The 16,451-nt window shown below is 34.7% G+C and overlaps 1 protein-coding gene across 3 annotated transcripts in view; it reads right to left on the reverse strand.

Moving 5' to 3' along the window:
- The window catches only part of LOC147072591 (epidermal retinol dehydrogenase 2-like), an 89,898-nt gene that overhangs the window by 1,973 nt on the left and 71,474 nt on the right, over positions 1 to 16,451 (reverse strand). For all 3 annotated transcript variants that reach the window (XM_085947003.1, XM_085947006.1, XM_085947005.1), the window contains exons 3-4: positions 3,028 to 3,333; positions 1,790 to 1,938 (exon numbers count right to left, since the gene is read on the reverse strand). In XM_085947003.1, coding sequence (XP_085803129.1) covers positions 1,790 to 1,938; positions 3,028 to 3,333 — 455 coding nt within the window. The remainder of the gene's footprint in view (positions 1 to 1,789; positions 1,939 to 3,027; positions 3,334 to 16,451) is intronic.

A 16,451-nucleotide genomic window follows, 5' to 3' on the forward strand; every position in this document is an offset into this window, starting at 1 on the left:
AATAATGTTTAAAAAAAAAACCCAAACATTCCCTAGTTCTGAAACCCTATGAGACAACCCTTGTATTTGGTGATCTCTAATACTCACTAGGACTGCTACAAATACTAATAAACATCTGAGGCTATTAGTTTCAAAGTCGGTAATCTCCATTTTAAGTTTTTTTTAATTTTTTTTCATGATTCTGATTCTTTAAGTACTTTTACATTGTATGTAAATGTTTATTAGTTAAATAGAGTTAATTTGGAAGTTCTTTGAAGCAAATTTGTTTATATTCATCAGCTGCCATATTTTATATTTGACGACTAACGTTAAACATGATTTTTTATACATTTTAATGATATTGAAAACATTTTATTTTGCTAATCGCTTTTTCTAATTGTTTTGTCTTGATTATCTCAAAATGACGGAATATGGAGGTTACCAACTTTGAAACTAACAGCCTATCTAATAAACACCATTTTTTAAATAATGTTGATTGTATAAATCGAATAATAATTTTGACGAATTAATTTAATTTTATATATTATAGATATTTATTAAAGCTGGCGTTCTGTTGATATCTAGTACAACATCTTAGGCATTCTGTTCTCACGAATAGAATTATTTTTCCACAATCTTTCCGTTAGAATAGGTAGATAGATATAAGAAATTACAATATTTGTTTAAGTAGAGTTTTTTCTTCCTTGAATTTATTGTAAGTATACCATAATGTTATTGTAATATGCTGTAATTTAAAGGGATTTTTTCATATTTTGTACAAATAAATAAGTGTTGTTAAAATTAAATTATTTTATTTCTAATGTTGCATCCCCATACCTTTCACCCATGTCATTATTATACATAACTAGCTGAAGTACCCAGCTTTGCAAGCGGTTGCTTCATTGATCGATATACATTTATCTTACGTAACAAAACAATAATAATTACATTCATCAATATTAAAATATCTATATCTAGGCATACATGTCAAAATGAAAATAATTCCGAGAGCTAAATCAAACAAAAGGAATTTAAGTCTAATTCAAAATATGCAAACTTTATCTGTCGTGAAAAGTCAAAATTGAAATTTCAAGGAAAGGTAATTTGAACTAACAAACTTTGTATTTTTTATATGTAGATGTCAGCTGGAGCCAAGTAAAATAAGGAAATCAAACAAACATATTTTGATTTATATATTTAGATTATGTAGATAAAATAGAAAGATAAGGCAATTGAGTGAATGGTTAAATGTCATCACACACTGGTGACCAAATATTAATAAACAGGTTTTGCAGTGGATTCCTATAACTGTTATGAATTTGAACAAAATTTAAACTTGATTTTTCTCGAAACTAAAAATATAAGGGTTAACACTTTTATCCTGTATACATTAGTATTTACAAAACTGGATGTCATATTAAATTATATACATACTCAAGGTATTAATTAATTAAATATGTTTTAGCTCATCAAATGCCAGGGAGGATTATACCCAGCGTGCCGCAAATTAAACTTTATTAAAATATCTTTTTTGGAAATATATTAAATGTACTTAGGTATATCATAAAGATTTGTATTTCAGTTAAGTATTTTACCATGAATCCAAGAGATGGCAATGTGTGTACAATATATTAAATTATTTAAAACGACTGGGGCTAATATAATGAGTGTAAAGTACAGCGTGTATACACGCTTATTTTCAATGCCGGCCATACGCAAACTGAATTGGAGAGCTCGGAGCTGGGAGAGTCGCCCGGTGTGGCCCGGCTCTTAAGTGTGATAGGTAGTGTGTTTAGTAAATTTAAAATACTCAGGAGCCATTTGGTGTGTGAGAGTCTCAGCAAGTGATGAAATGGCGTTTCCAGTGCTTGCAAAGGCTCCGACTGGACCTCCTCTCATTTCTACCGACACGAACCGGCCTGAGCGCCGCGCCAGCACAGGGACGAATTGTGATACAACCTACACAAGTGACATAGGATTTTTAAGTTCCATGAGTATTCTCATACTTCTTAAAAAAATAATTGATTTGAGTATTGTAATTATTAATTGGGTTAGTATTTACTTAGTGGATTCCATTTTAGAAGAAGGATAATATCTATATTAAATTCTAAGTTGTTCAACATTTAAGGACTTTACTTACAAGCTTTAATCACCATTACTCCTATAATGAGGATCCTCGTAAAGGCAATCTATGGATTAATCCTTTCATGAAAGACAAATTCATGTGCACTTAATACTCAAGAGATAGTAAACCTAATCGATTTGTCTGTTGAAACTGGTGTCCAGTGATGCCAACCGTACTATAATTATAGTACAATACTATAATTTTGATTCTGCGAAAAATGTAAAATACTATAATTTTACGCCAAATATACAAAAATACTATAATTTTAAAGGATTCAAGACGAAAAATGTTCCTGTACTATATATATTTTCAGAAATACTATAATTTTTACGCCTTTGTAGAATAATCAGCATAGAAAAAGATGGCAACACTGCTGGTGTCCATACATAAAATGAAAACACTGGCACAGTTTTGTATATCACTGGAGGAGGAATATTCATCTCTTAGTTACAGAAGCCATACAAATATTGTCCTCATTTTTGATTACAATATATTCCATACAAACCGAATGGATGTGAATGCATCACTTCATCTTTCCGAAACAATGCTGAAGCCACGGATATCAAATATAACAAAGAAGCAGCAACAGATTTTGCATTAAATTTTTTAAACCATTTTCGAAGTTTTAGAATTTTTATTATTACAGATATTCTATTGACTTATTGATTTCTTGTTATTTTAATTACCAATAGAATTTTTATCTTATATTATATTTTTTTGTAGTTTGATAGGTATGTCTGTTTCAATGTTTTTTATTATTGTTTTGGTATATTGGTCCAGTATTCGTTGAGTAACAGACAGACCAACAAAGATTTTTAAAAATCTATATTTTGTGCTTATTCTTGTGCAGATATTTCGAAATCACATAGACACTTCAAATTTTGTATAGATAATTTTGTAATAATTTGCTAACAACAACTTACATGAAAGTGCTCCATGAGGTCGCATCGAACCAGATTAGCGATCTCATCCAAGCGTTCTTCAGGCGAATTCATGACTGAGGAATCAGATGGAGAGTGCGGAGCGTAAATCACAATATCGGGGTCACCAAGGTCCCTGGTGATGTCAGCCGCGAGTCTTGACAGCTGCGCAGGTTGTGAAGAGTCACAGCGGTAGAAAGGCAACGAGTTTGAAGTGTCTGGTTCGATTCCAGCTCTGACTACTCGACAGCCTCGCTTCAGAAATTGGGCTGCCAATTCTTGGCCAAGTTCTCGGTCCGCACCTAAAACCTATTGAAGATAAATATGATGTTTAGTTAATTATGGTGCCAAGATAATACGGTCGACAAGAAGTAGTGTTGGGTGATCACAGGGGCCGGATTTACCATAGGGCTAAAGGTGCTATAGTTCTGGGACTTAGTAGACATTGTATTGTATACAAATTTAAATCTTAAAATTCACCACAGTGGTCAGGTAGGTAGGTGGTAAGTTATCAGCGGTCGAAATGGAAAATTTTACCAACCGGACTGCTCGATATTTTTTTTTCCTAAAATATTAAAATATGCTCAATTTTTCTGTTAGATAAGTATATAGTTACCTATCGTGCGTTATGTATTATACTTTAAGAATACAAATGTAATGCAGATGAATTTAATATTATTTACTTAGTAATTAATTCATGAGTCAGAACGTAATTCATAAAATATTCACAAAACGATTTTACTAACCGGAGCTGTGCTCCGGTCCATTTCGAGCACTGCAAGTTATGCCATGTAAAAATCGCTAATTTTGCATTTAACAGCCAAAAACATTCGCTGTTGAAAGATGCGCAATATCATACAAAAATCAGGAAGACAGAATTATCTAACATTTTGTTGTTGTTTTTGGGGGGCACTATAATTGGTGTATAAATCTGGCACTGGTTGAGAGTATGCCAACTAATCTTCGTAAGAAACCCTATTAGAATACAACATGGTGGCCATAATACTGTTAAAAGACATAGACGGATTCAAGGGGTGCTGACATGGTGTTTTTTTTTTTTTTTAAATTAATCTTAAGTATTTCCACCAAGAGCTTTATAAACTATTTTTTTTATTCAATGATTAATTCATAAGATTTAAGAATGTAACATTCTAATTATTGAACATAGGTACATAATTTTGAAAACACTTCTGAGAAAATATGTACTTAACCAGCAGAAAAAAAAATACGACACCCAGCAGGATCGAATCTGCATCTCTCGGGTTTTGCGCCCATGCACATAGACCACTATACTATAGGTATCATACTTAATTGCGGCAAATTTGAACTGATGGCTCTTAATACTCTGAGGTGCTTTCCAAATTGAGTTACTATTGGTGATCGGCTTTTGTATTGTTAAATCAAAGTAGGTATTATTTTAATTACTTACTAACCGACGTCACGGATCACTCCAAGATCTTTATAGTTAACACCATTAAAATGATTGTCGATTGTGAAGAGTTTTCCGATGTTTGCAAGCAAAACCAGCAATAATTAACTGCAATAGTAACACGTATTTAAGTGGGTGTTGCGTGCACAACAATGAAACATTTTCACATTACGATTGAACAAACCTTTGTTGAAAATAGAAAACTCTTTTTTGCCATTAAACATTTAGTTTCATGTTTACGTTTTTTTACATATTAGGTAAGCTAATTGTTGTGACATTTCTGAAAGTGTGAGGTGGCAACAAAGTTTCTTTCTCTCCATGTATCTTCTTTTAATTCATTGATTCCCAATCGGGTTCCGTGGAACCCTGGGGTCCGTGAGAATTCACAAAAGCTTTTGAAAAATATACATTTTGAAAATTTTTTGGCTGTCAGCTTAAAAATGTTTTAGGTGACATTTAAAAAAAATAATGAATGCGAGTAAGCGATTCACGCATTGTCCCTAAGAACGATTTAAGGAAAGATTGCGTGAATATTACAGAATTTTCGCCTGCGGTATCAATAGTTTCTAAATCTAGTTATTTCATTTTTAAATATGTTCATTATTTTAATCATCACTCTATTCGTTGCGAAATCGACTCACTCTGCTTTTGTTAAACCACTCCCACATTTTTTTCAACCAACAAATGCGTCTTCTTCCTTGACCTATTTTTATCTCCGGTCTGTATTTATCATTTCACCTGGAAAATCAACACCCAATCTTTGAAAAACCTACCTACGGTATCCTTCGTGTCAATATCGTACGAATTATCGGGTAAATGATTCAGCGCTCGAAATGGGAAATTTCGATAAGTTTCCAGAAATATCGAGCTTAAATATTGGGACCATACCTAAATAAGATTTCATATAAATAGAAAGGATTTCAAGTTACATATATTTATATTTTTTATAAAAATCAATGTTTTTTAAAATAGATATAAAAAATATTAAAACTATGAATTATTCAAAAATCTAAACGCTAAAAAATTTAAAACTTAACCTAAATTTTAATAATAAATATAACCATAAAAATAATGTAATAATAACGTAACCTATGTACCAAATATGCGACAAATTCACATTTTTTTTACAATAATTGTAAGTTTATCTTTGACTTAAAAAAGTTTTCAGATATTTAATACAGTTGAAATTGTAAATTATCAAAAAAAAAATCTCAAATTGCAAGCTTCGTATTTTCCTCTAGGTTCTATGTTTTCATATAGGATCCCCCTTAAATAAGCTGGTGTAGGTATGATCTGTACCTATTATATAATATAGTGTATAGAATGCGAGCACGATATATTTCCCATCCGTGTAATGTGTAATCATACCGGGGACCAAAAATTTCCAGATAGGACACTATGATGTATTGCATAATGTATATCAGGGATGGCGAACCTTTTTACGTACATATGCCAAAAATTCCCAAATATTGTTTGACAGTCTGGCGAGCCGAGCAATTTTTCGAGTAGTTCGAGGAGAAAAAATGAAAAAAATAGTTATAAGAATTCTATTAAAAAAGTCCAAAAATTATTAGCAATTGAGTTCTTGAGTATTATTACTACAATACCTACTTAGTGTGGTTCTTTACGCACAAATTGAAGCCAAAATTGCTCGGATCAGATGAGGCATCCTCTCGCTACAGTGGTCTCAAGCATTGTAAATTGATCAAAATCAGAGGTACGGCTTACCCCGCTGCCTGATTAGGTCAGTGCTATAATATTATTATGTGTGACGCATAAAACTTAAGGATCCATCTATGCAATTTAAATTAACTATAATGCTTATTCTTCAAGAGTATCAGCTGCCTGTTATTTTTTCTACAATGCGATCTGTCATTTATGCATGAATTTCGTCGTTTCCGTCCGTTTGCGCACTGATTAATAAATATTATTCGTAAAAATATTAAAAACTGAAGAGAATACGCATTTTTAATATTATAAATATATTTAGGTATTTGTAATACTTTTTGTAAAAAAAAAATATCTTTTAAATTATATTATCTATTTTTTTCCTCTTCAACACAAAACATTCGCGTGCCATGCAAAATCATCTCGCGTATCACTAGTGGCACGCGTGCCATAGGATCGCCATCCCTGAGGTATATCATAATTAATTATCAGCTACTTTACACTCCGGCTCTACGGTGACAATGATGTAATATATTGTAAAAATATTTTATAAATATATATCATCTATTTATTTATTTATGACTACAATATTAATACAAGAGAACATCATGTGATCTAATGTTCTCTGAGGTAATCAGGAAAAGAGGCGTAGTGTAAACAATATACCTAGCTCCAAAGTTATGAAGCGTATGATACCTACTCTACCTCAGCATACGCTTAAAACTACATCTCTATATATATAAAAATCTCGTGTCACGATGTTTGTGGTCGAACTCCTCCGAAATGGCTCGACCGATTTTTATGAAATTTTTTTATGTATATTTGTTAGATATGAGAATAGGTCAACAAGTATATTTCATACCGCTAGGTGATTAGGGTATCTCTATCCAGAAAAATTTTCTTTTATTTTTGTGACAATTTTGACAAGCTATAACCCCAAATTTTAACCCTCCTACCCCCACCCTCCCATTTTTTAATCGCGATTTTATTATTTTTGTATGAACAAATTTAACCGTCGTTCGTATTTCAATCAGAACGAAATTTTTTATGTTGTTGAATGACAGATGGCGCTACGTCCGAGAAGAATTCAAGAGAAGCGTCGCGTCATTTTGACATTTCATTCGGCATTTCACAACGCAGTGCGTGCAAAATTTTGTGTGATTTATTTTAATTTATCTATTTTTATGTGCGTGTATTACAGTGCATAATGCCAGCAAGACGCAAGGGGGGCCATTTAGGCCGTCGAACGAATAAAGCAACAAACATGCGAAATAGTAGAGCAGAAAGAACAAACGAACAAATTTAACAAGAGAACAAAAACGTGCGTGTAAACATGTCGCAATTGCGTGCATCTCAATCATAAGAGACACGAGCTGAACGAAATCAACAACGAAAATTGGAACGGATCCAAGCGCGCCGGTTCGTAGTTAACACATGCAGAGCAAATGACCGACAACGCCAACAAGTACATCGAACATTTACATCCGCTTCGTTCCTTCGTCTCGCATTCGAGTACGAGCCAGATATTGAATATTCCGCTCATCCGAAAGTGCTGATTGGTGCTATGGACAAAGAATGTCCCCATTGTCATGCGCTCAAATTCAAACATGACTCAGCCGGGATGTGTTGCGCATCAGGAAAAGTGCAACAACCAGAAATTGAAATACCACCAGAACCATTGAACGGCTTGCTCATCGGCACGGTTCCAGATTCAAACCTGTCCCTGAAGTCCATTCGCACATTCAATTCATGCTTCTAAATGACTTCGTTCGGAGCAACAGAAATAGTTCACAATACTGCGGCAAATGGTCAACAATTCCATTCTACGTTCAAAATCAAAGGCCAAGTATACCACAAAGTAGGCTCATTGCTGCCAATGCCAAACGAACACATAATTTTTTACAAATCTACATCATGGGCGGTGAGGACATCAATCATGTGGATGCACATTGCGGCTACAATGGCCTCAATTCGCCTATTTCCAGGCGCATCGTCGGCGAACTGGATGCCCTGTTGAATGAGCACAATGAATTATTGAAATTCTTCAAAGCACACATGCACGAATTGCAAAGTGACAATCACGCTATTGTCATCAATCCTGATAAAACACCAGCTGGAGAGCACGTGCGTCGATTCAATGCACCTGTTGTTGACGACATTGCTGGAATCATGGTTGGCGACCGCACATCGACGCGAGAAATCTTGATTCGAAGAAGAAACAATAATCTGGAGTTCATCGCTGACACACACCGTTCATACGACGCTCTCCAATATCCGCTAATTTTCTGGAAGGGACGAGACGGATATTGCATAAACATTAAACAACGAGATCCTGTCACAGGTAATTCATTCATTATGAAAATCATTATTCATTTTGAATTGAGAAAATGAATGGTTGACGTTTTTTTGTTTTTATCGGCGGTCATCGTCTACAGCGCTCTATTCCTCTTTCTGTCATAGATCCCATCCCCACACACTTACGATACATTCGTTATTTTTTATTTAACAACCAAAATATTCACTAGAAATAATTTATATGGCAGAACAACGTTTGCCGGGTCAGCTAGTACTTACATAATAATCAGTGACGTCCCTAGATAAAATGCCGCCCCTAGGCAGCGCCAAAGAGCCGCACCATTTTTTTTAAACAGTAGATACTTTTTATCATCTTTTCAGGACCTACCTAAGAAATGAGTTGTATGGATACATTACTAACAAAATACCACTAAATCTAATTTAAATGCCATATATCCTTTAATAAACAATATTGCGGGTCCGCGGTTTCAGATACATTTAAAAATGCACCTGTCAACGTTCAAAACTCGCGAATGACTGGTAAAAATATTTGGATAAATTAATTATGTAAGTACTTATATACCTACCTATAATCCAAATATAATTCGCAAATATGCACGCGTCATTGCTGGTCATCAAGGACGGGACGTCCAAGGACAATGAAAGTAAACTAGACATCGCGAACCCGACGAAAAATTACAGTCCTGTTGACCAGTGAGCTGATTTTTTTAATGGAAAGATATTACCGTTATTACTAAGTTTAGGTAGGTAGTTGTTTTCTATATATAATAACTAATGATTCTCCTCGATTTGCCGCCCTTCGAGAAACTGCCGCCCCTAAGCGACGCTCAATCTGCCTACCCCCACGGGACGTCACTGTTCGTAGGACACTCACACATTCAAAACCCTGCATCAAGATTCAAGATGCGGCGTATTGAATATAGCCTATCGGTATTCTATTTATTATCTGTTCTGTGGTGGTTGCCCTATTGGTCATCTTTGGTCGCCCACTTTCTGGTTGCTGGCAACCATGGTTGCCGAAGACTGGTTGACAGTGCGTAAGGGGCCGAAAGGAATCTAGACATACAAAGCTTCTTATCTGTCATATTGTTAGAAATTAAATTTAATAAAATTATGGAATATGTATATTATACCTATTGCACAAAGAAAAAATCCTCAGACGACTTCAACAGTATACTTAATTGAATTCATTAAATGCATTCGAACTTAGCTACAGTCATGTCTGTATGCGTATATTATACATGTCATATTAGATGCATAGACAATAAAAGACAAGTTATCACGTAAAACGATCCAGCTTTTTGAGTTTTAGGTGTTTATAGATAAAATAAAGTATGCTTTTAAAATATTGCAGAAAGACAAAAAAAATAGTGCAAGTGCAACAACCAGAAATTGAGATACCACCAGAACCATTGAACGGCTTGCTCATCGGCACGGTTTCAGATTCAAACCTGTCCCTGAAGTCCATTCGCACATTCAATTCATGCTTCTAAATGACTTCGTTCGGAGCAACAGAAATAGTTCACAATACTGCGGCAAATGGTCAACAATTCCATTCTACGTTCAAAATCAAAGGCCAAGTATACCACAAAGTAGGCTCATTGCTGCCAATGCCAAACGAACACATAATTTTTTACAAATCTACATCATGGGCGGTGAGGACATCAATCATGTGGATGCACATTGCGGCTACAATGGCCTCAATTCGCCTATTTCCAGGCGCATCGTCGGCGAACTGGACGCCCTGTTGAATGAGCACAATGAATTATTGAAATTCTTCAAAGCACACATGCACGAATTGCAAAGTGACAATCACGCTATTGTCATCAATCCTGATAAAACACCAGCTGGAGAGCACGTGCGTCGATTCAATGCACCTGTTGTTGACGACATTGCTGGAATCATGGTTGGCGACCGCACATCGACGCGAGAAATCTTGATTCGAAGAAGAAACAATAATCTGGAGTTCATCGCTGACACACACCGTTCATACGACGCTCTCCAATATCCGCTAATTTTCTGGAAGGGACGAGACGGATATTGCATAAACATTAAACAACGAGATCCTGTCACAGGTAATTCATTCATTATGAAAATCATTAGTCATTTTGAATTGAGAAAATAAATGGTTGACGTTTTTTTGTTTTTATCGGCGGTCATCGTCTACAGCGCTCTATTCCTCTTTCTGTCATAGATTTAATTAATCTATTTAGTTTATTAATTAGTCAATTAATTATGTAAGTACTTATATACCTACCTATAATCCAAATATAATTCGCAAATATGCACGCGTCATTGCTGGTCATCAAGGACGGGACGTCCAAGGACAATGAAAGTAAACTAGACATCGCGAACCCGACGAAAAATTACAGTCCTGTTGACCAGTGAGCTGATTTTTTTAATGGAAAGATATTACCGTTATTACTAAGTTAAGGTACCTATTTCTATATAATATCTAATGATTCTCCTCGATTTGCCGGCCTTCGAGTAACTGCCGCCCCCAAGCGACGCTCAATCTGCCTACCCCACGGGACGTCACTGATAATAATATTACTATAACATTAATTATTATGAAGTATATAGTGATGGAAATTTTAATAAATCATGAATTAATATTACATAACGATCGGTGCTAAATAATAAATGTATACATTGAACAAACGTATCCGTGCCTGGTTAGTCTAATTAATTTTGGCGTAATCTTCACTTACAATGTCTATGTTTATGGTAGAATGTGTGCTAATTAGACATACTAGGACTATAAAACAATTAATCAACTGAAATATTTTTTTATACATTATTTTTTCAAGGATTGCATATTTATTTTATAAAAATATACAGAATTAAATTGAATGACGTGTGTAATGCAATTCTTAAGTAGGTACATTCAAATTCATAGCAATTATTAACGTTTGATTTTATATGATACCATCACTGCCTGTTCCGATTTGAAGTTCAAACATCTTTTTCTTTTTTTTCTATTTTATTATATTTTTAATTGGGTATAGGTATTTACAAAATGTAACTCCCCACATACCTACTAATATACCCGATACATCCTTCTTTAATTAAAGTGACGTCACCTCTGCAATTATTGACAATCATCAAAGCGATCTTTATGAGCTTTGAAACCATTTCCATAAGAAATGTAGACCAACTTTATATAAAGTGTTGACTTGTCATAGTATATACTCTATCTCTTTAATGTTAATAAAATTCCACGCAATATCGAACACACACCGAATTACGGGAGCAGGGAATGTAGTAGCGGTAAAAGTAAATGTATGGGGAGAGTTTTAGCTTCACAAACGACTGTGGTGACGTGGAAGACTCATTATGAAAGTCGCACTGTATTTTGTGCTTTTATAAAACCAATTTCTTCGATTCCTCAGCCACGATTCTTCTGCCTGGATCCATTTTTCCGTGAGTTTTCTCCGTATAATAAGTCGAAAGAGGTCTTATTTTTCACAGCGCATCACACTTTGTCCACACCTGGAGCCCTGCGATTTATTGTGTGTAATAAATAGCTATAATTTTCATTATCTGTAATACCATTTCGTTTCTCAATAAAATTAAATATTTTTTTTGTCTTTCTGCAATATTTTAAAAGCATACTTTATTTTATCTATAAACACCTAAAACTCAAAAAGCTGGATCGTTTTACGTGATAACTTGTCTTTTATTGTCTATGCATCTAATATGCCATGTATAATATACGCATACAGACATGACTGTAGCTAAGTTCGAATGCATTTAATGAATTCAATTAAGTATACTGTTGAAGTCGTCTGAGGATTTTTTCTTGGTGCAATAGGTATAATATACATATTCCATAATTTTATTAAATTTAATTTCTAACAATATGACAGAAAAGAAGCTTTGTATGTCTAGATTCCTTTCGGCCCCTTACGCACTGTCAACCAGTCTTCGGCAACCATGGTTGCCAGCAACCAGAAAGTGGGCGACCAAAGATGACCAATAGGGCAACCACCACAGAACAGATAATAAATAGAATACCGATAGGCTATATTCAATACGCCGCATCTTGAATCTTGATGCAGGGTTTTGAATGTGTGAGTGTCCTACGAACAGTGACGTCCCGTGGGGGTAGGCAGATTGAGCGTCGCTTAGGGGCGGCAGTTTCTCGAAGGGCGGCAAATCGAGGAGAATCATTAGTTATTATATATAGAAAACAACTACCTACCTAAACTTAGTAATGACGAAAATATCTTTCCATTAAAAAAATCAGCTCACTGGTTGGAACCAAATTTTTTAAATTAATTAACATAAAAGGCTTAACAGGACTTTGTCGGGTTCGCGATGTCTAGTTTACTTCCGTTGTCCTTGGACGTCACGTCCATAATGAGTAGCAATATAACGTGCAAATTTTCAAATTTTATTTGAATTATAGATATGTACTTACATAGGTAATTTAAAATGTATCCAAATATTTTTGCACTAAGTACCTATACCTATCACTCGCGAGTTTTGGAAGTTATCGAGTGTATTTTAAATGTATCTGAAACAGTGGACTCGCAATATTGTCTATTGAAGCAGAGATGTCATTTAAATTAGATTTAGTGGTATATAATTTGTTTTCATACAACACATTCTTAGATATTAGAGTCATGAAAGGATGTTAAAAAAATGGGGTGGCATTTTGGCGCAGCCTAGAGGCGGCAATTTGTCTAGGGACGTCACTGCCTACGAAAATGAAGCACACATTATGCACGTGCAATAGTGTATGTAATACACCAACATTAAATGAGCGTAAATGCATAAACCGAGAGCAGTTTTCATTATTCGACGTAAAACGTATTTTTGACACGTGTGTAAGTTTAACCCGGATTCTTCCTTACTCGAGTCGGTTATCTGCTATCGCCTTACCCGTTATGTATTTCAGTTCCCTGGCAAACACATACCAGTCTCGAGATGGACGAAGATATTTTTACAGTAGGTTTGTTTCTCAAGAAGCAAAGAAGAAGAAAAATAAATAATATGGTGCATCCCCCGTTGTATTCTTGTTACGTTGTATTTTTGTTACGTTGTATTAAAAGAATTTATTAATGTGTTTTTCAGTGATTTGAGAAAGTATGAAAATAAATTTTTCAATTAAATTGGAATGTCAGTAAGATTTTTTGATGAGATGTTGAATGCATTGAGGCCGTCAATCACAGGCCAGGATACGAATATGAGACTGCACCACGCAAGAAGAAAAATATTGGTTATTTTTTAGTAAGGCCTTGGGGCCCGGCGTGGCAGGTCGACCAGTGAAGTGAGATGAACACGTCCCACATAAATGACTATTTATCCAATATGGCGAATGGTCGCATGTTACTTGACTATCACAAAAGGGGGTCGCGATCAGTGCTTCATGGTGCTGAGTGCCGTCAATTCAAGAAAACACTACTGTAGAACATTACACTGCCCTTAACCTAAACGATAGGTTGTGGGGGGGGGGGGCGCCAAAAGTCGTGGTCTGGGGCCCGCTCCAGGGTTGCTAGTGCAATGCGGAACGCGTGAAGTAACACAAGCTATCTTATTGGTTGACCTCAACTCAACTGACAAGTTGCCGAGTGAGTTTCCCTCATTTTCTCAGTCTCCGGCAACCAAGTGCGTATTTATTATATTTATTATATTTAACTTATAACAAGTTTCATTTTGAATAATTAATACGGATAAAAATATATTTTAATTTTATTTACATTAAAAAATAAACTTTAAGACGGAAAAAAACGAGTCAGAAAATCCTTTAACGTAGTGACAAACAAGTAACGTGCCTACATGTTTAATGTTATGTTATTTTTTTTATATATTTTTTTGCTCGATTAACGAGCCTTACGTATTGAGATACCTACAGACAACTAACATGCAAGCCATTTTTTCGGAGGTCGTTGTTCTCCATTATGATTGACATCGCAAATTTTTGCTAGCATGGAACCAACCATTCGGCTGAGTTCTCGAGTGATGTCTTCCGGATCGGATCCAGCAAACAGTGTCTTAGTTATTTAAATTTAAAAAATACATAATATTTATACGCTTATAGACGTATATGTACATAAATAAGCGTATACAATATAATTAAGAATATTTTTTTATTATATTATGCGTATACAGGTATATAGATAGTTACGATGACGGCTCTAGCAGAGTAGTCAGAAATTACAAACCATTAGGTATATCACAGAACAGATTAATAAATATAATTCCGGGATATGTCCCAATACACTACATTTTGACGCAGGGTTTTGAATGTGCGAGTGTCCTACGAAAATAAACCACACATTATAAACGTGCAATAGTGTGTGTTATACACCAATATTGAATGAGCGTCAGTACATAAAACGAGAGCAGTGTTGTCAGAACGAATGCGAACGCGTATTCTTGACACTTGTGTTTTAAGTTTATCCCATATCCATTTATCATACACTCGTGATCGGTTACCTGTTTCTCCACACCCGTTATGTATTTCAGTTCCCATTATTTTTGAGTTCTCTGAGGTATACCAACAATAAGTCTCTTATACCATTTTTATATAAAGACATATGTTTCCGTGTTAAAACATTGCTTTCAAACAAACTGACTCAGTACCTAATATTAATAAATACCTACCTATATATTATAATTCCATTGATAAGATAAAAATAATAGATAGGTAGGTAGTTATACAATATACATACATATTATACGTCACAGTGAATCGTCAACGATGCATCAAAAGGGATCTCTTTGAAATTGCATTTTAGTGGGCATGCCTTGCATGCATTTCATTTTCCCGCACCTAATACAGACGAGAACCCTCATTTCTCTATATTATCTTGAGTGCGTCGTAACTGGGTTCATACGGAAGATATACCAATGGCGTTACCAATTCTTCGAGAACCTCCGAAGCTATATTTGCTATATTTGCTAATACGCAGATAGTCGTTCCTCTTCGGCTGAGGCGAGGCATTCAGAGTTACGAACTGTATAGGAGCGCAATGCAGAACCGTCTGGATTAACTTGGCAATACACATCATCCAGAGTTGCTAATTTATCTCGACTTAGTTAGGCGTGTCATGATCGTATTTTGAATGGTTACTGCATTTTCCGAGGATTTAAAGTATATGTTTTATAACTTTGTACTTTTTTTGCACTCTTTGCTATACTGATATGCCTCTTATATTACTCTTATCTTATATTTTATTACCTCGCATAAAATTAGATCAAATGATATTCATATTATTTTAGTAATAATATAGATAATATTATGTAAAAAAATATTTTTAGAATATATTAAGTAGTTACATCATTTTCATCCTAGAGCCGAAGTGCAAAGTTATGGGGCATATACTCTAGTGCTGGACTATAAAGCCGTGGGTCCCAGGTTCGAATCCTGGGTCTGGCAAGTACACATATTGTTTTTCAATTTGTGTGTGTCAGGGTATGGACCTAATAGGTTGAGAAAGTGGCTGACATCCATTAAATTTCTCTTAAAAAACAAAATCTGTCAATACAAACATCCACTCTGTGGAGGCCCATATTATGATCCTATCAGGATCGGACATGGTCGGAAAAAAATATGTTGGATACTGTTGTAGGCTACATAATCTAAGATGCTGATATTGGCATTTTAAAGATAGGCGCGAATCTTAGGGATTTACACTCCTCAGTATTGTTCTGCATTGCACTCTAAGTATGTATTATTATTCGGTCGGTTTGTTGTAATTATTTACCTCCATCCAAAGCAATCTTCGCGACTAACATACGATAATACTTACTTTAAAAAAAACAGTGAAAACAGACAGACAGACAGGGAGAAAGAAAAATAATATAAGGGATATTTATTTCTGAATGAACACCATTTCAATTAGATAATATAAATATTATTATATTTTCACGCATATTATTATAATATTTATTGTACATAATAAATAATAATGCACCTGCACTGTTTAGCTCAATAACTTTAAAAAAATAATACCATCTTTTGTTTTCTTATCAAATATACTTGATTAGGGTTACCAATGTCAAG

Source organism: Rhyacophila brunnea, unplaced genomic scaffold (assembly GCF_057557595.1).
Source record: "Rhyacophila brunnea isolate RB1 unplaced genomic scaffold, BYU_Rbru_1.0 scaffold_2, whole genome shotgun sequence".
Taxonomy (NCBI): Eukaryota; Metazoa; Arthropoda; class Insecta; order Trichoptera; family Rhyacophilidae; genus Rhyacophila; species Rhyacophila brunnea.